The sequence below is a fragment of the Phaenicophaeus curvirostris genome, chromosome 12 (genome assembly GCF_032191515.1).
Source record: "Phaenicophaeus curvirostris isolate KB17595 chromosome 12, BPBGC_Pcur_1.0, whole genome shotgun sequence".
NCBI classification, from domain to species: domain Eukaryota; kingdom Metazoa; phylum Chordata; class Aves; order Cuculiformes; family Cuculidae; genus Phaenicophaeus; species Phaenicophaeus curvirostris.
In genome coordinates, this window is record NC_091403.1 from 198,706 (window position 1) to 217,700 (window position 18,995).

The 18,995-nt window shown below is 55.4% G+C and overlaps 2 protein-coding genes across 6 annotated transcripts; both read left to right on the plus strand.

Moving 5' to 3' along the window:
• Nucleotides 1-63: 63 nt before the first annotated feature.
• SNX1 (sorting nexin 1) lies at nt 64-15,161 on the plus strand. The gene is made up of 15 exons (XM_069866478.1): nt 64-227; nt 4,213-4,315; nt 5,080-5,216; nt 6,132-6,198; nt 7,314-7,357; nt 8,321-8,462; nt 8,998-9,076; nt 9,545-9,620; nt 10,602-10,715; nt 10,860-10,953; nt 11,534-11,739; nt 13,349-13,492; nt 13,867-13,947; nt 14,403-14,474; nt 14,764-15,161. Exons 1-15 carry the CDS (start codon nt 99-101, stop codon nt 14,812-14,814), a joined length of 1,539 nt encoding a protein of 512 aa, XP_069722579.1. The 5' UTR covers nt 64-98; the 3' UTR covers nt 14,815-15,161.
• A 201-nt stretch (nt 15,162-15,362) lies between these two features.
• Nucleotides 15,363-18,908, plus strand: SNX22 (sorting nexin 22). 5 transcript variants are annotated; one of them, XM_069866484.1, is made up of 6 exons: nt 15,363-15,607; nt 17,744-17,827; nt 17,923-18,027; nt 18,092-18,186; nt 18,375-18,448; nt 18,583-18,793. In XM_069866484.1, exons 1-6 carry the CDS (start codon nt 15,539-15,541, stop codon nt 18,690-18,692), a joined length of 537 nt encoding a protein of 178 aa, XP_069722585.1. In that variant the 5' UTR covers nt 15,363-15,538; the 3' UTR covers nt 18,693-18,793. The 5 variants fall into 5 exon arrangements, with proteins under 5 accessions (XP_069722585.1, XP_069722586.1, XP_069722582.1 ...); XM_069866485.1 differs by having other exon boundaries at nt 17,923-17,985; XM_069866481.1 differs by lacking the exon at nt 18,375-18,448 and having other exon boundaries at nt 18,583-18,908.
• Nucleotides 18,909-18,995: the final 87 nt, after the last annotated feature.

Here is an 18,995-nt window from a genome sequence, read left to right on the forward strand (position 1 = left end):
CGAGGCGGTGCTAGCCAATGGGAGCGCGCCAGCCGCTGGCTCCGCCCTTCGCTGGATGCCGCTTCCGGCGCGGGCGGCGCAGGCGGAAGTGGGCGAACATGGCGTCGGGCGGCGCCGGCTCCCGCTCCCCCTCGCCCGCCCTCCGCCAGCCGCCGCCCTTCCCCGACACCCGCGGCGGCGGCGCGGCCGACAGCGACACGGAGGGCGAGGACATCTTCACCGGCCCTGTGAGTGGCGGGGCGGGCGGGGGCTGTGGGGATGGGAGGCTTCCTGTGATTAAAAAAGGGTGAGGGACCCCCCCCAAACCTCCCAGCAGAAAAGGGGAGGGGGGGTGATGTCGCTGGGCCGTTGTCTTGTCAGCCCCCTGCCCCAGGGCCGCCTTGAGGGGCTGCAGTGGGGGCTGCTGGGGGGGAGCCGGGGCCACGGAGCAGGGACTGCAGAGTGGGTTGTGCCAGGCTAGACTGTGCCTACCTGGGTTATAACTTGTCTGTTCTTGTAGGACCTAAGCAACTCAAAGGAACCTGAGATGTCCTTGCATGGCGGGGACACGGGGCTGGAGCAGCTGCCTGTGGCTTGGTCTCCTCAAATCAGGGTCTGAGTCGCTCACGAGGCCTTGCCAGTGGCCGTTGCTCAGCGCCTTTGCGGCACAGCCACATGGGAAAGAGCCCTGTCTGCCTCCCCACAGTGTCAGCTTTCGACCCCTTGAGGGTGGCGGTGTGGTTGATGTGGTGCTTGCTGGGGGCTAACACCCCCATACCACAGGGATGGGTCGACAGGAGGCATCCGATGTCTCCTGCCTGCAATGGGGAGGGTCACCGGTGCCTTGGTGACTCCCTCTGCTGTGTGGCAGCGCAACTGGCCGTAGGACAGACTGAGGAGGCTTGGTGGCACTTGTTCAACAAAGCAGGTCATTGTGGTGCTGTGTAAATCCCCTGCTGGCAAGGGAGGTGGGAATGGGGAAGTGTAAGGGGAAGAGTTTGGGGACTTTTCCCTGTTTCCAACAGTCCCATGTACGTGAACCCCTGTTTGTTGAAGGCCACTGATATTCATTCCTGCTTGCATTGGCTGGCCGCACCGATGTTTGCTCCAGGCAGCGACTGGCAGGCAGGAGAAGAGTTACAACACTGGCCAGTGCTTTCCCAGGGTGAATCCCTCCCCAGCCAGCTGCTGGCCTCTGATTCTTGGGTTTGGTGTCTGCACGAAGTGAGGATTTCTAAGAGAGGGACTGCAAAAGCTGGCTCCTCCAGTGGGCTTGCTGCTGAATGCTGCAGGTGCAAGGGTTGGTTTCCCAAGCTCTGCGAGCTGAGGCTGCTGATCATGTTCCTGTGAGGGCTGGCACCGCGGCCTCTGCCTGCCTCACCTGGGTGTTTTCCTGCTGGCAGTGTGGATGGACAGAGTTGGTATCTCTGGCAGAAAGCTCTCCAGGAGCCTTTTCCTCTCTGCAGTTTTCTGGCCCTGGTGCTCTGCCAGGGCTGGGCGCAGGGAGGCCTGGAGCAGGAAACCGTGGGAACCTGCCTGCTGTTGGGAACGGACCTGGCCTGGCTGAGCTTCTCCTGCTGCCGGCACAAAGCTGAAGCTGCCTCTGTCCCGCTCCGATGGAGCTGTGCTGCTGGTGCTGCCCTGGTGTCCTTGAGATGTACTCGCTCCACAGCAGGGAATAAAGCAAAGATGGGGCGATGTGGCTGGATTCTGCCCTGCGTGGGACTGTGAAAATAAAACTCTCTCATCGGTCTGGGCAAAACTAAGCAGCAGTTGTGTGTTTTGAAAATAATATTGGACAGTGCAGCCCTGACCTTGCAGGAGGAAGGTGATAGTTGCTCTGGCTGGCACCATGGCACAGTGATGGTCCTGAGCTTCTTAGGACCTCTGGAAGGGTGTGTTGGGCAGCTGGCTGCTTTGTGGCAGACGCAGGCTACCAGAGTGGCCAGATCCCTGCTGCTGTGGGCTTTTACGCAAATAAAGTGGCCTTTGTGGAGCAGGAGTCTGTGAAGCTGAAGCAGCTTATCAGTGCCTGGTGCTGTTGTTGGAGTAAGCAGTGTAACTGATGCCTGGCTCTTCCCTGTGACCCAGCAGCTTTGCTTGTCTGTCTGTCCTTGAGTGTTAGCAAAACATTCTCTGGGAAGTAGGGGAGTTGGGCTGGTGAGGTAGAGCTGCCCAGCTGCCAGCATCTGGCTGGGTCAGACACAAATACACGCAGAGATGGAGTTCATCTGTGCATGAAGGTTGGGTCCCTGCATGAGCGCAGCCCTCTCTAGGGTTGCCAGCGCTTCTAGCACGGAGTCTGCTTCCCTGGGAGAAGCATCAGGCTTTCATTGGGGCATAGGGAGCTTCTGTCTGCGCGCATGATGGTTGGGGTGCGCTGAGTTGGCCTTGGAGAGGGTGGATGTTGTGTCCTGGGCTGCTCTAAAAGAGGCTGCGGCTCTTCTGTAGTAGCAGATGGAGAAGTAGGAACAGAGTGTGGTACTTTCAGTCTTAGAAACTGAATTTAAGGCAAACCGAGAACTCGTCACAAAAGCAGAGCCCTGTCTGCGCTGGAGACCTGGGAAGCTTCAGAACTCACCTTCCCTTGTCCATTTAGAGTGGAGGTTCTTTACTAGCTTGAAGAGCTCCTGCAGAAGCAGAGGATCCAAATGAGACTTGAACACCATAGTAGTGGCAGCCCTCTTGTTGGGTTGGACTCAAGCTGAAGGTCAATCTGGAGGACTCTGTGTGGTTCTGGGTATCATGTTTGCATGGGTCTCTGCTCCCCACTCCATCACTAGCAAACGTAGCTCTAGCCTGTAGCTGTTCTGATCCGACTGGGAGTGGTCTCAGCTTTCTTCTCCAGGAAAACATCCTAAAACACCCAAGGACTCGCCATCAAATGACATTGACATTCTAGGTACCCAAATAGTTGGACCCACCTCAAGCAGGAGCTGTTAGCACTGCTTTGCTCCTTCAGGAGCAGTGGGAGCTGATGAGGTTTCCATGAAGAGAGCACTCCGGATGGAGCCTATCAGCTTAGAATTGCTGCCAGTAGCGCTCCATTTACTGTCCGTCAAAGAGCTGTTCTGTTCTCCGCGATGATGCTAAAGAATAGTGCTTGCTGTCCAATCCCTGCTTGGAATAACTCATCCTTCCTTGTCTGCCTGCAAAATGAGGGATGATTTGTGGTGCTGGCATCTGTTGTGCTTGCCTGCAGCTGGAATACCAGAACAGCTCTGCCGTCTGGTGTGGTGGGATGATTGGTGTCCAAGCTCTTGTGTGGGCGTTCACCTCATCCCCAGACCTGTTCCCAGCAACTGGTCTGGTCCTGCCAGTAAAGCTACTGGCCCAAGGGGCTGTGTTTGCAAGTCCTGGCCCTGAGGCTCGTGGCTGGCTTGTCACAACTATGCTTGTGTGCAAGGTTCTGTGAGCGTTGCTTTGCAAACACCGGAAGCTGCATCTGGCTTGAGTCCAGATACAGCAGCCTTGTCTCTGCTGTGAGGGGTCTTTAGGAAAGAGACGTGTGGCTCCACAAAGCTGGCTCCCAGGAGCGCCAAGGCAGCAAAGTCCTTGAGCCTCTCTATCACCCCTTGGAACTCAATACAATTCTGTGGTGCTGCCCACCTGCAGCTTTAGTACTGGCGTGCAGCCTGGAAATGGCATGGCTGCGTGTGTCACAGGTGCTCTGAACAGGAGCACGTGTGTGTACTCTGCTGCCTACTCTTCCCAGCTCCTGTGGCTGAGGGACTGGGACTGTGACCTTGGCCTAGGGCTAGCCATCCCTCTGACCTGCTGTCTGCTCTCATTCTCCTAAAAATCAGGGTCAAAACTGGCTCTGAGGTTCCAGGTAACATTTGGTGTCCTTAATGGGTTGGTTGCTTTGATGTAGCCTTGCTGGCAGAGATTGTAGGATGGCTGCCCCATCCCTGGAGGTGTCCAAGGCCAGGTTGGATGGGGCTCTGAGCCCCCGATCCAGTGGGAGGTGTCCTTACCCATGGCAGGGGGTGGAACTGGGTGGGCTTTGAGGTCCCTTCCAACCCAAAGTGTTCTGTGATTGCATGATTTTATGATCATAGCTGAAGGGTGGGTGGGAGGGAAGCAGCCTGGGATGTCCTCTGGCTGCTGTGCTTACGTGAGACGTACAGTGGCAACCGTGCGTGGCAGTGGCTCAGAAGGTGGTCTGTGTGGTCCTCCAGCTGCTATTCCTCAGTGTAACCTCTGGTTTATGTGCTTTTAATTCACTTGTAGAGCAAGCCCACAGCACCAACAAAGGAATCTCCTGTCCCTGTGAGCAGCACCTCTAAAGAGAATGGGGTTCGCATAGAGCAAGATGACCAGGACTTGTTTGCAGGTGAGTCTGCATCTGCTGGATGTTTGCTCAGAGCTCCAAGCTGGGAGTGAGCTGCTTTTAAACATGAACCACAAGTCTGGGGTGGTTCTGGACTATTGTAGGGCTTTACCTCTGACTCGTGTTCCAGTCCACTGTGGGAGCGCTGAGCTCTGGGGGTGTTTTTGGGAAGGTCAGAGTTATAGGGCTTTCATTGTCTACCTTCTCCTCCCTCCATGCAGGTGGAGGAAACATCTCTAGGAAAGATGGGGCCATTCCCAAGGAACAGGAGATATTAACACCCCTTGGCAGGGGAAAACGAGGAGGATCAGGGCTCTCCCAGCCCAGCATGGTGGAACTCCTCTTGCAGAGTCATCGGAGAGACAGTTCTGGAGATGCCTGCTCTTCTTTCACTTCCTCTGGATGGAGAAGTGTACTGGGAAGGAGCCTGCTGAGTGAAAATCCAGCTCAGCTTTAGCTGTTCTAGTGTGCAGCTTCTCTAGCACATAGCATGGAGAGGATATCTGGCTTCTGCTGGAATAAGAAGTTCATTGGATCAATGTTCTCCATCAGGCTGATCAGATGCTCCTACTGCAGGGAAGATGTATGAAGTTGTGCTCTTCCCAGTGCCTGGAGGTGTCCTCCCATTCCCAGTGCTTATAAGTGTCCTCCTTATGGACTGTTTTTGCTAACTAAGCCTATTGTTATCCCTAGACCCCATGAACATTTCCAATCACCTTTCCAGAAACTCAAAGTAGAGGCTGACGCTTGCAAACTTCTCTTGACAGATGCCACTGTCGAGCTGTCTCTAGACAGTGCACAAAACAACCAGAAGAAGGAGCCGGCCAAAGCATCTGATCCTGCCCCCTCCTTAGAAGTAGCTGCAAGTTCTTCTTCCAGGAACTCCCCAAAGAGCTACGAGGAGGTGAGACTTGCTCTGAGCTTTTCAACTTGCCCTGCTGGTTCCAGTCTATAATTGGCAGAAACCCGTCTGTTTACTTAGTTGTAAACATGCCTCTTAAACTATGCAGTTACATTAATTGGCATTTGGATGCCCTGGCTTGTATCAGTCCCAGACTGATGGCCTGAGATACTGCTAAAGTGGGGTTTGGGTTAGCCTGACAGCATTCTGGCTGGCGTGGTGGTCCAGGCTGCTTCCAAAGCTGAGATATCACACAGCTGATCTGGTCCTGGGGATCCGAGCTCTGACTCGGAGCTCTAGCACATTGTTTTGCTGCAGTGTTGGGACAAGCAGTGTAACTGTTCTCGGGTGTGTTTTTAGAAGAAGCAGTGATGTGAGAGTGCAGAGTCCTCAAGCAGAACCTGTATTCTGGCTGCTGAGCTCAGTTAATCAGGTGGCATTTGGCCTGAATCTCCTCTAGTGAGACTGGAACTATTTTGGAGACAAGGGAAGTGCTGTCCTGGCTCTCCACTCCCCTGTGCCTGCACAGCACAACTGACCTGCATGGCTTCAGTGTATTGTGCTGTTTAAATGAGAACTGAAATCACAATGTAAAAGAGTCCAAAGGAAACTGTCTTGTGTGGGCCTGAGCTCAGGCTCTGCAGAGTTCCACCTCAAGGCTAAGCAGTTTGTACATCAGCCTGTGCAGACAGCGGTGTAGTAAAGGCAAATGCGGTTTGGAATCCTTGGAACATGTAGCCTTGACACAAGTGAGAAGGTTGAGCACTTTATAGAACGGCCTTGGCCATACTGAAGTGCCAAAGATACCTTGGCAATGTCCCAGGCTCACTGTAACGTATGGAACTTAATGGTTTGGGGTGGACTGAAGTCTAGATTTCTGGTTTTAACTTGCTGTCCTTGTGTACTTACTCCAAACAGCTGGAAGAGGAGGAACAGGAGGACAAATTTGAGCTGACCGTAGGAGTGAGTGACCCAGAGAAAGTTGGTGAGTTAATATCCTGTCCTGTCCTGCGTGGGGAGGCACAGTCAGACAAGCCAGGCTTGGCCATGGGACTGGATGCAACTATTGCCTCTGCGTGCCACAGCTCCAGCTCTCCAGTGTCTCTGCAATTACAAATACGATCCCGGAGTAATGTCTCAAAGGCTTCTTCCAGCATCTAGGAGAAATGAAGCTACACAATGCAAAATGCCTGGGTTGCAAACAAGCGAGGCAGAAGCAGGTTCTGGAAAGCCAGGGACCTCAAAGGCAGGGAGCCAGGAGCATTTTTTCTGGAAGGATGAAATGTGAATCTTGCAGTAACAGAGCTGAGTGTCTGGAACTGTAGTCACTTGGCCTCCGTGCTCTGGCACCTTCCCTGGTAGCTGTGCTTGCTGGGGAAGCAGTTCTGGCTTCAAACTGAGGAGCAAGAGGATTTCTCTCTGTTGAAAGTGGGGTCAACAAAGCTACGAGGCTGTTCCTGGAATGCAGAGGACCCAAGGTAACATCTGATCCCGGCCAGCGGAGCAGCCTTACATGTGGCAGCTTGTTCTCCCTCTGTGGCTCAGGATCTGTGGAGCTGGGAGGTGCACTGACTTGTATGTTAGAGATGTATTAAGGGTGGGATCAGACCTCTGAGGATGCCCTTCAGTTGGACTGCCAGGTAAACCTCCCTCTGGCAAACAGGGATTTCTGTGTTAGCCAGAGAAAACTGCCTGTGATGTTCCAGAGTCTGGCCATGTGCAGCCAGAGACCATCTGATATCTGTCCCTTGAATAGACTGCTTCATGTGCCATACAATTACTGAATTGTTGTCACTGAGCAGATGCGTGGAGCCGGCCCAAATGCTGTTAGTGTACCAGGCACCTGATTGTCGACGGTGCTGTCTGCTGGTGGAAGTGAAAGGAGAAATGAGCAGTCAGGTTGGGGAAATGCAGCCACGGTCCCACAGCAAGATGCCGCTTGTGGTTTTCTGTGAAGATCCAGGGCTCTGTTGGGTTAAAAAACAGAACCACCAAGGCAGGCACAGGCCAGGGCACTGCAGGACCATTGTGCTTTGCGTTCATGTGGTGGTGAAAAGAGCTGGTCTTGTGATAGTGATGCCTTGTTTCTGTTTTCCATAGGAGATGGTATGAATGCATATGTAGCCTACAAAGTGTCAACACAGGTATGTCTAATGCATTGCTTTTGAGGGTGGGTGTCATTATTTTTCCATGACTGAAGGCAGCTGAACTCTCCTATCTGAGCCAAGCCAGTGGTAACCTGAATAGAGAGGAGGTCTGAATTCCTTGTTAGATGGATTCAGAAGTTATAATCTGCCTCTACAGATCAAAGGATAAGCCTTGCTGAGAAATAGATTTTGAACTTGTTGGAAAGGAGGCTGTGTTTTCAGCCAGTTACCTCTCTGTAATCCTGGCTGATAGCAATGCTCAGCATCAGAAAGAGCAGCAGGAACGGCATCGGTTAGAGAGACACCGAGGCTGTTGCCAGTGGTTCTGTGCTGAGGGTCACATCGGATTAAACTGACCTGAATTCTACTCTGTGTGAAGAGCTGCTGCTGTAGCCGGTTTCGTGTCAGGACCTGTTCTCCTGAGCTAGTTGCAAGAAATTGAACCTTCTGCAGCTGCTGCCCTGCGTGGAGCTTCAGGGTACTGTTCTGAGCTCTACAAAAAGCTGTTCCTACCTATACAGCATCTGTGGGCTGGAGCTGATGTGTGTGAGGATGTAGGGGACTTCTTAGCCTCCTCTCCTGCTCTGCAAACACAGCCAAAAGCCACTGATGGCCCTTTAAGGTCTTAACGGCTGGCCTGACAGCAATCCAAGTTCCTGTGGGGAGCAGGGATGATGGGATTAGGCAATAGGCAGAGTTTACCAAGCAGCCTGTGGCTGCAGTAACAGCTGCTCTGTTACTTAGAGGGATTAATGCTGCTGTTGGGTCCAAGGAGAGCTGCTAGGAGCTAAGCTGCTAAAAAGCCAGGCCGAAGCTTGCTCTGTTCGTTCCTCACATCTTGCAGAGCTCAAACTGTCCCACTTCACCTCAGAAGTAACAGCAGACAGTGCCAGCAAGGCTGTGCATGCAGGGGTGAGCTTCCCTGAGTGAGTCTGATCCTAGTCTTGTCTCTTCCCTCAGACGAGCATGCCAATGTTCAGGAGCAAGCAGTTCTCAGTGAAAAGGAGGTTCAGTGACTTTCTAGGTCTCTATGAGAAGCTATTGGAGAAGCATGCCCAGAATGGGTTCATCGTTCCTCCACCACCTGAGAAGAGTCTCATAGGTGAGTGGCAGATGTGCAGAGCAGCCAAGCTGGTCCTTCCGTTGCGAGCTTTTTGCCTGTAGGACAGGCTTGCCTGTGGCCTCAAAGCTGAGAGGGAAGCTGCACAGCAGCCCTGGGAGGCAGGAGTGGAAAATAATCTGGATTCTGTGGCATAACAAAACCCTGGTTCCATACTTGGAGCTCTGAGTTTAAAGCCTTATTTGAGTTCACAAATGCCTCTACATCTGCTTGATTTGGAGTAAAACCTTATCTGCCATGCTGCTGCTGAGTGGCTGTTCACTTGAGTCCAGACCTGTGGCCCTTTCAGTTTTGCCTGCCATTGCTCTGCTTCTTTTTGGATGTTGACTTCTGCTGGATGTTTGGCATAAGAAGATGTTAAATTTCTAAGTAGCTCTTGCTGATGCAAAGTCAAATCCCTCTTGTACAATGCCTCTCCTCTACTGTTACCCTGATTGTGTGTTGTAACAGACCGTGCTGCCTTGTGTGTTGGGTTTGAAGCAGCTCATTCATTAATTGCATCTTCCTTTTGTGCTAGGAATGACCAAAGTGAAAGTTGGGAAAGAAGACTCCTCCTCTGCAGAGTTCCTAGAGAAAAGACGGGCTGCTCTAGAGAGGTACAGGCCCCAGCAGCTATCCCCTCATGCGAGAAGCATCTGACCTCTCCTCCCTGTGACAGAAAAAACATCTGCTTCCAGGTTTGCAGCCAGCCTGGAAGCTGTCAAAGTGCTGCAGCTGCAGAGAGTTGTTTTGACTCTTAAAACAATCTCCTGCTTCAAAAGGCCCAGCTGGTATTTGGCCTACATCAGACCAAATTCCACTGGCAGGGCAGGGAGAGAACTGAGTTGTCTCAGATGCCCAAAAATATGGATTTTTAAGAAGTGGTACAAATAGTGCAGGTTGGGTGAGAAACAACTCGATCTCTAAGTTGTGGGTGAATGAGAACAGCAGAATGAGTTGGGCCTGAGACCCAGCTACTGAAATGACCTTTTGGAGTAAACTGCGAGCGCCTAACAGGTCACGGGGATGGCTCGCAGCCAGGTTTGTGACAACCAGAGTAACTCTGGGTGCATTCCTCTTTGCAGGTACCTACGGAGAGTGGTCAGCCATCCAACAATGCTGCAGGACCCTGACGTCAGGGAGTTCTTGGAAAAGGAGGAGGTCAGTAGTGCAGAATAACATAGCTACAAGTACCTTAGGAGTATAGAAGGAAAGAGTGCAGAAGGAGTTAGCGAGACATCACGCTTCAAAGCCTGATGAGAGGCAGCAGGACCCCGTAAGAGCTCTTAACCAGTGGTGACAAGAACAGAACTCTCTTCTGCATGTCAGTGCTCATCTAAGCACTGTATACTCTGGACATTAGGAAAAAAATTTTCACAGAAAGTGTCATTGGGCACTGGAACAGGCTGCCCAGGGAGGTAGTTGAGTCACCTTCCCTGGAAGTGTTTAAGGGACAGGTGGACGAAGTGCTGAGGGGCATAGTTTAGTGTTTGATGGGAATGGCTGGACTCAGTGATCTGGTGGGTCTTTTCCAACCTGGTGATTCTATGATTCTTTGATTCTATGATAACGAGCTCTGTCCTGGCTTGCTTACATTGTGGTGGGGTTGAAAACACGGGTAGTCCCTGGTCTCTGAAATTCATGATGGTGCGTAGCCTGCTGTTTGGAGGTGAGGGAGGTCCCTGATGCCCAGGTGTCAAGGGAGCACTGGCTCTGTGCTGAATCATGCTCTTCCAAGGACAGCGTGACCATGCCCAACTGTGTATCTGAATTGGAGGAGTCAGTCTTAAAGAGGCTGAGCCCTGGGGAAACCCTAGAAGGAGTGATTCCAACACTAACGCTGTGCTGGAGAGCTCTGGTGTAGCAGCAGACATCATGGAAACACCTTTGCTGCAGCTCCATCTGCAAAACAGTTTTGGCTGATGTAGAAGGTCTAGGAACTCATCTGTTTGAAACCCACTCCAGCCCCGTTATTTGAAATATTATATGAGCTGTGCCACTGCTCAGGCGGTGTCTGGCTGGTCCTTTGAGCAGAGACCCTGCCTGTCAAGGGACCCACACAGGAATACGATGCCACTGCTGTGGCTGTTTGCCAAGCTGGTTTTGTTGTCTGACAAGTCAAACTTCTCTGTTTCCTTATAGCTACCAAGAGCAGTAGGCACCCAGACCCTGAGTGGAGCAGGAATACTGAAGATGTTCAACAAAGCTACAGATGCTGTCAGCAAAATGACCATCAAGATGAATGAATCGGACATAGTAAGTGTGTGGGCACCTCTGGTTTGTCTTTGTCCTCGCTCCAGAGCTGCCAGCTCTCCCCAGGTCAAGCTCTGGGAGCAGGATACAAGGACACCCTGCAGCAATGCAGTCTGTTGGAATCAGCTCTGGGTTTACCCGTTTCAGTGGTTCGAGGAGAAGCTGCAGGAGGTGGAATGCGAGGACCAGCGGCTGCGGAAGCTGCATGCTGTTGTTGAGATGCTAGTGAACCACAGGAAAGGTGAGGAGTGTGGTACTGCCTGCTCTGTAGCTTGGCCGATAGCAGTGAAGCCTCAGGCAGCGCATGGGTGTCCTAGGAGCACTCTGAGAAGACGTGGCAGTGCTTCCTTGCTATGAAGGGTGCTTGGTCTCTTCATTGTGGCAGGCAGAAGTGGAACAGTAATCCCACCTCTTCTGTCTGACCCGACAAGCTTTGTATGGTGGTGTTGAAGCAGTGTCCTGCAGGATGGAGGCTGCTGTAGCAAACCTGAGTAGAGCTGATCTCCTTACTATTTCCAAGCCGTCCTCTGACAGGGAGCAGGGATGGTTTTCTTTCTCTGTGTGTTTTTGCTGACTTCTGCAAAGCTATGCCTGTCCTCCAACTCGCTGCTTCCCTTCTTCCTGGCTGGAGTTGCCTAGCCCTCCTCCTCCCATGCTGCAGAACTGCCAGCTCTGACCGAGACGGTGCTGGCTCTTCCAGCCAATGTCTCCTGGGGCTACAGGGAAGCAGCTCCATGGGCTGAACTCTGGGCTGGGGCTTTACTTGTGCAGCACTGGGTGTAGTGAGGCCCGTTGGCTGATTTTCTCATTCCCTTCGCTAGAGCTAGCGTTGAACACAGCCCAGTTTGCAAAGAGCCTGGCCATGCTGGGGAGCTCGGAGGACAACACAGCCCTGTCCCGGGCGTTGTCCCAGCTGGCTGAGGTGGAAGAGAAGATTGAGCAGCTACACCAGGAACAGGCTAACAATGACTTCTTCCTTCTGGCTGAGCTCCTGGGAGACTACATCCGCCTCCTCTCAGTTGTGAGGGTAAGCACTTCTCTGGGTCAAGCTCTGCTGCTGGTCACGGCACAGATTTTAGTGCCAGGAGGTCTTCTAAATGCAAGCACAGGGCATGACGTACCCATGATCTCTCCAGGCAGAGGGCAAAACTTGCATCTTGTCCAGTTGTGCACACATTGAAGTGGGTTAAATTGAAAAAGTGAGGCCTGACTGTGCTGCTGTTCTCTGAGAAGGAAGTGGAGAAAGTTCATGGCTTGTAGGTGACCTCAGCCCTTCCAGAGGTGAAGTCTGCAGCTACTGTGGAAGCTGTGAGCTGGTGAACAGTGATCTGGGTGTTGCAAATAGATCTGCCAAGCACCTGCTTGGGGAGAGCATGAGTGTTCAAGTCCATGCAGCCTGCCTGGTACACAGGCTGAAAGAAACCTGTCCCAAGTGAGTCTGGCAGCTCTACCTCTGACTTGTCTTCTCCCTGTGCCATTTCTGGATGCTGCAGAGGCCAGAAGGCAGCCCAGTGAGTAGGCACAAGCCTCCTTGGTCTGCTGGCAGTCTGTACTGGAAGGTGTGGTGGGTGCTGCGGTGTAGCGATTGAGGCACAGACCTTGTTTTAAGGTGCCAAATGAGGTCACTTTATTAAGCACAATCCCTTTTATACCCCTGCCTCGTTGAGGCAGTGCTTTTCCGCTTGCCCAAATAGCTCAATTATGCTTTCTTGTTTTTCAACCTTGCAAAGTCTGTTTTTAGCCCAATTATCTACAACAACCAGGGTTCTCTGGTCTCCTCCCTTCTGTATCCCGCAGTGTCCTGCCTACCAAGGCAATAATAACTTTATTGGTTTTGGTTAACAAATCACCACCTGGCCCCACACTGCAGAGCAGAACCAAGACCTCTGATAGTGCTGGAGGCAAAAGGGGAGTTACCTGGGGAGTTCTGGTAAGGAGCCCAGTGTTGCCCAGACGCTACCTGTCTCCTGCCTGCTCTGTCCTCCTGAACAGGCTATTGAGCATGGCTTTCTGCTTTTCAAGCTGTTCCCCAGCATCTGGCTGCGCGTGTTTAGAAGTGTCATGGGTCTTCCTTGCTTGGGCAGGTGATTTGCCAGCCTACTGAAATCATCTGGCCTCCTGGCAGATGCTGGCAAGACAGTGCAGGAGCATGCTGTGCAGCCAGCGAGAGCTGTGGGCAGGAGTTTTTGGTGGAGACCCAGTGTGGGACAGGTGGGGGAAGCTCCTTGTACTGACCCCTCCCGGTGACAGGGCTGAAACAGGCCAGGAACAGAGCTTGGGGACAGGCTAGACGTCATGCTTGGGATGCTGCCAGCTCAGTCGGTGGCCTCAGGCCTATCCAGGCCTGTACTGAGCCGCTCGCATAGCTGGGTCTTTTCCAGTGCCTCTCCTGCCAAACCCTAGGGGAGGGCAGTCTCAGAGAGCTGCTCCTGGACCGTGAGGTTGCATGTTGCACCTGGGCTTTTTTGCTCATAAAGCAAGTCCATTTTCTGGCTGAGCTTTGGTTTCTGGCTGAGATGGCTCCAGGACCTCAGTGAGGACGCAGCTCTGGTGTCCACCTTGCCAAAGGTGTGGTTGTAACTGTCAGCAGAGCTCCTTGCAGCTGCCACTGCTCAGTCCCTGCTCCTTCCTTCCAGGGAGCCTTTGACCAGCGCATGAAGACCTGGCAGCGGTGGCAGGATGCCCAGACCATGCTGCAGAAGAAGAGGGAGATGGAGGCCAGGCTGCTCTGGGCCAACAAACCTGACAAGCTGCAGCAGGCCAAGGAGGAGATCTCGGAGGTAGGGAATGAGGAGTGCTAGGGCCTCTGCTCAGCTTCTTCCTGCTGAGCAGCAAGAAGGACATCTTCTGAGCTGAAGAGATGGGTATCTGTTGCCGAGCTTGTGCCGAAGGATAAGTTGACCTTGAGCAGGCCCCACATCAAGCCACAGAATTTGCAGGAGGGGCTGGTTGCGGTCTCACCTGTGGCTCCCTTGCTGAGCTTCCCACAGACAGGGGATGCAGCTTGCCATGGCAGCAAGGACCAGAAATGCCGGGCTTTGCTCCAGCAGCATCCCTTGTGTGAGCAGTCGTGGCTACAAAACAGCTTATGGAGGGGAGGGAGAGCTTCTTCACCTCCCCTTCCCTGAAAACAGCACACTTCCTCTCTCCACAGTGGGAGTCTCGTGTGACACAGTACGAAAGAGACTTCGAACGGATTTCTACTGTCATCCGCAAGGAAGTGATACGGTTTGAGGTACATTTGGCTCAGTCCTCAGCATGCAGGTCTCCGGCTGGTTGGCCTTGATGTGCCTTGGCTGGGGGGAATAGCAGCCTGGGCTGGCCAAGGGTCACCTGGGCTCCTGAGCCTCCTCCCAGCACAGCAGTTGGCAGTGTTGGTGGATCCAGATGTGTGAGCTGGGACATAACTGCTGCAGGCAAAGTTGATGCCTTGTGCCTGGCAGAAGACTTCTGTCCATATCCATTGGAATGAGGGTGGGTGGGCAAAGATTCTCTGAGCTATCAGCCTTGGCCAGAGCTGAGCCTTGTCCTCATCATCTCCTGCTGCTTCGTGTGTGCAGCAGAGATTGTCCAACGGAGCCCCGGGAGGAACAGGGAAAACCTAGTGGTATGGCCTTTCCCCCCACAAAAGTCGAAGGGTTTTGGTGGCTCTTTCAGCTTTGTGCTCACTCCTGTGCCCATCTTTTCCAGAAAGAGAAATCCAGGGACTTCAGGAACCATGTCACTAAGTACCTGGAGACATTGTTAACCTCTCAGCAGCAGGTGAGTGGCCTCGGCCCCTGCTGTGGTTTTGCCTCTCAAATCTCAGCAGCATGAGCTCGCACCCCACTCAAGCGTGAACCCCAGTGTGTGCTCTGGTCCCCATGTGTGGGAGGGATGAACTCCACAGGCTTGCAGCAGGGTGACAAGACAGACGTTGTGTCCCCTTCGATGCCTTTTGATGGGGTCTGTGCCCTGTAAAGGGGTTTCTGCCCCCTTAAAACACTTCTGGGCTTGAACTGTGCTGGCAAAGCACTAGTTGCCCCTAACTCTGCCTCTCTCCTCCCTGCAGCTGGTGAAGTACTGGGAAGCGTTCCTGCCCGAAGCCAAGGCCATTTCTTAATGGGACCGAGCACATCAGCGTACCTGAACTCTGCCTTTTTTTGTATACACAATACCTCTTCCTCTTTTCAACGCGGATGAACCTGTTACGCTCTGCAGCTGGTAGAGGTTTAACCCCCCAAACAAGCAACTTGCGAGCCAGTAACTCTTCTAACTGTATATTTTTCATTTAGCAACATATATTTTCTTACTGAAGAGAAACTACTTTCCTGCTTTGAGACCAGACCTGCGCTGGGGGGTTATGATAGATGTCAAATGTATATTTTTCAGGCTGGGTTTTAGGGCTCTAACGACTATTTCACTTCTGCAGTGCCATTAAACTTCTGTAATAAAACTTCTATCGCGGCACCCAGGCTCTGTCTGTTCGTGGGCCAAGCTGAGGGTGGGGGGGGGCCAGCGGCGCCTCCTGCCTTGTTGTGGCTGTGGGGGTGACCTTGGGCGCTGCCCGGCCACCTGCCCCCGCTCTGCCTTCCCGCCTGCTCCCAGCGCCCGATTTTAGGATCTGAGCTCAGCGGGGCCCCGGTGCGGTTTGCGGGGGGCGGCTCCAGCTCCTCCGCGCCCCCGGGACCGTGGATTTCGCTCAAACCGATTCCCCGTGGAAACGGGAAAGGGCAGTTCGCGCCGACTTCCCACTTTCCTTTCCCCTTGTCCCCGCAGAGCCGGTTCCCCGCGGTGCCTCCGGGCCGCGAAGGGGCGGCAGGACCCTCCCCGAGGGTCTCCGGGCCATGATCGCCGTCTCCATCCCCGCGGCGGAGCCGCAGCCCGGGGCGCGCAGCCCCGACCGGGCGCGCACGGTGAGGGGCGCGATGGGCGGCGCGGGGTCTGCGGGTTCCGGAGGGGGGTGGCTCCCTTCGCTGGGGCGGGGGATCCCCGAGGGTTCCCGGGAGCGGGGGGGGGGGGAGTTGTGGACCCCTCACCTCGGGGGGGCTGGTCTGGGGATCCCTGCCGAGGCTGCCCCATTGCCCAGGGGTGGGGAGCCCCCCGGTGCCCCGCAGGGGATCCCTGCCTGCCCGAGGGTCGGGGGTCCCCCAGTGCCCCGGGGAGGGGGCGGGGGGATCCCCACCCGCCCAGGGGTCTCTGCCTGCTCTGGGTCCCTGATGGCGCCCCCTCATCCCGTGAAGGGGGGTGGGGGGCTGTGCCTGGCCCCGGGGTCCCCTCTTAACTGTGGAGTGGAGGGTCTTGTCTGCCCCAGGGGTTGGCAGGGGTCTCTGTCTGTCCCAGGGGTCGCTGCCTGCCCCCTCCCCAGCCTTGGGGTCCTGTCTGTCCAAAGGGTCCCACCTGCTCCTGGGGGGGTCTCATCCTCACACAAGGAAGGGGAGGAGGTTGGGGTTCTCCAGCTGCCCCAGGGGCTGGAGGTCCCCAAGAGCCCCCCAGGAGATCACTACGTTCCCCGGTGGGGTGGGGGGTCTCTGCCTGCTCTCATGGTTCCCTAATGAGGTGGGGGGGTGAAGCTCTACCCTTGACTGCTGGGAGGGTCTCTGCCTGGGGGGGGTCACCTCTGGGGGTGGAGGACCCTGGCTGCTTGGGGCCCATGCTGGGGGAACCCTTGAGAGAGGGGGATGATCCCCACATGCCCCAGCGCTGGGGGTCCCTGGCTGTCCCAGAGGGTCCCAGTTTCTGTGAGGGAGGTGGTGCCTGCCTGTGGGTGCCCCCGTGTACCCCAGGGGTATGAGGTCCTGAACCACCCCCCTGGGTCCCTGTTGGAGGGGACCCTCTGCCCCTAAGGGGGAATCCATGGCCCGGAGGTCCCCTGTGGGACCAGGGGGTGGAGGTCCCTGCCTGGGGAACCTCTGTCCTTGAAAGGGGAGGTATCCCTGGCCTGGGGGGCGTCTCTACTGACCCGTGGTGGTGGGGATCTCTCAGTGCCTCTGCCTGTCCTTTGGGGATCCCCAAGTGCCCTGGGACACCATGTGTGTGTTGGGGGTGGGTGGGTGTTCCTCGGCCCTGAGGAGGGGGTGATGGTCCCTTCCTGCCCTGGATGGGAGGAAGGGGTTTTCTCCATCTCCCCAGGAGCTTGATGGGTTCCCCAGACTGGCATGTCCCTACGTGCTCCATGGTCTGGGAGTCCCTGCCTGCTCCCATCTTCTCCAGGGGCAGGGGTAGACAGGGCCAGATGGGACCCTGGAGGGTGGGGGTGCCCCTGGCCCAGGGGTGGCTGAACGGAGGCCCCTGTCTAAGTCCCCGCTCCCGATGTCCCCAGGGATGGGGGAGCTCCTTGCCTGTCCACGGGGGTTCCAGCAGGGGGAGGACCCTCTGCCCTAGAAACTGAGGAGTCTCCTGGCCTGGGGGGGATCCCCTCTGGCCCTGGGGAATACAGTGAGGGGGTGTGTGGGGGGTGACCCTGGGTCCCATCTGTCCCCAGGGACCTCCATAACTCCAGGGGCTGAAGGTCTCCAAATGCCAACACCCTCCTCTCCTCTCTCCCCCGCCTCCCGGGATCCTCACTGCCCCAGAGGGTGGGGGTTGCCCTGTCTGTCCTCAGGGTCCCTGCCTGCCTTGGGGAAGGGGAGACTGGGGGGACATGGTCTCCCTCTGCCCTGGAGTTTGGAGTGTCCCCACATGCCAGAGGCGGAGACTGAAGGTCCCTGCCTGCGCCAGGGTCCCATCCACCCCGGGTTGGGAGGTTGTCCCATCGACCCCAGGGGCTGAAGATCTCTATCTTCCCTTTTTGGAGGGGTCCTCATCTGCTCCTGGGGTCCTGCCCCCTCCCGTGACGTCCCCATCGACCTGGGAGGTGGGAGGATGTCCCTAGAGGTTGAGGGCTCTGCCTGTCTTGGACAGTGGGGTGATGAGGGTCCCCAAGTGTCCACCCCGAGGCAGGAGGGTGTCTGGGAGGCCGCTGGTGATGCTGAGGCTGGAAGCTGCGGTGGCTGTTTATGGTGGCCACCATGGCTGAGGATGGAGGCCACCGTGGCCACCCAATGCTGCAGGTGTTCCGGGTGGAGGTGCTGTGCAATGGTCGGCGGCACACGGTGGCCAAGCGCTACAGTGAGTTCCAGGCGCTGCACAAGCGGGTGAGACTCCAGCGTGGCAGGGGACACAGGGAGGGGACAGCAGCCCCCAGCTGCACCTTCACACCACCATCGTGTCCCTCCGTGCTCTGTCCCAGATCAAGAAGACATGCAAAGTCCCTGACTTCCCACCCCGCCACGTCCCCAACTGGATGCCCAAAGTGCTGGAGCAGCGCCGGCAGGGCCTGGAGCTTTACCTCCGGGTAAGTCCCATCCGGCAGCGGTTCAGGGAGCAGGGCTGGGGTACTGACACCCCGGTGCACACAGGGAGTCCTGTTCCACAATGAGGAGCTGCCCCAGGACGTGCTGGACTTCCTGAAGGTGCGGCGCTGCCAGCAGGACCCCAAGGCCAGCAGCCTCCCGTGAGTGGATGTGGATGGTGCTGGCGGGCTCTCTGGTTTATCCCACATAGTACTGGGATCATCCTCCTCACCCCTATGAAGCACCCCAAGACATGGGATTGAGGACGATGGGGGCTGGCACGCGTCTGGGTCGCCTGGGATGAAAGCGGGACCCTTTTCTGAGCACTGGTGTCCCTCTCCCCTGGCAGCGCTCGCCACCCACCCTCCCAGCGTCCTGTCGTCGGCTTCTGCACCGACCCCTACACACAGCCGCCAGGCATAGGTAAGGAGAGGACCACAGGCACTGGCCCCCAGAGCTGATGCCTGCGAGGGAAGAGGCTCATCTGGCCCCTCCAAAAAAGTATTTTTCCTATAGTGGGGCCCAAGCCAGCCACTCCAGTCCCCTTTTCCTTGCAGACCTGCTTCCCAACATTGTGCTCAGTGGGGTCCTACAGGGCCTCTACCTCCCCCTGCACTGTGCCCCAAGCCCCCAGCCAACAAGGGAAGGATCCCTGCGGTACAAATAACTTTCCTGTGGTGCTGCTGGAACTCTAAAAAGGAGCAGGAGAAGCCAAAGGGAGCACAACTGCTTGCCAAGCCCATCACCACCCAAGGCACCTTGGTTGGGAGAGCAAGAGCTCCGGTTTGGGGTTGCAGATGGAGACTTTGGACTCCGAATTATGATGGAAACCCCCTTAGTATCTGGGCTTTGGTGCAATAAATCACCTGGACTTGCCTGGCAAGAGATGGCTGTGCTTTGTTATTCCACGAGGATGATCTGTGGTCTGGAGCACCTCCTGTATGATGACAGTCTGAGTATTGGGGTTGTT

Excerpts from the sequence above, each read along its gene's own strand:
- SNX1 (XM_069866478.1), top strand. The coding sequence starts at position 99 with ATGGCGTCGGGCGGCGCCGGCTCCCGCTCCCCCTCGCCCGCCCTCCGC. Across the intron at positions 8,463-8,997 it reads ACCTGAGAAGAGTCTCATAG|GAATGACCAAAGTGAAAGTT; the intron begins GTGAGTGGCAGA and ends CTTTTGTGCTAG. Across the intron at positions 9,077-9,544 it reads AGACGGGCTGCTCTAGAGAG|GTACCTACGGAGAGTGGTCA; the intron begins GTACAGGCCCCA and ends TCCTCTTTGCAG.
- SNX22 (XM_069866481.1), top strand. The coding sequence starts at position 15,539 with ATGATCGCCGTCTCCATCCCCGCGGCGGAGCCGCAGCCCGGGGCGCGC. Across the intron at positions 17,828-17,922 it reads TCCAGGCGCTGCACAAGCGG|ATCAAGAAGACATGCAAAGT; the intron begins GTGAGACTCCAG and ends GCTCTGTCCCAG. Across the intron at positions 18,187-18,582 it reads CCCAAGGCCAGCAGCCTCCC|ACCTGCTTCCCAACATTGTG; the intron begins GTGAGTGGATGT and ends TTTTCCTTGCAG.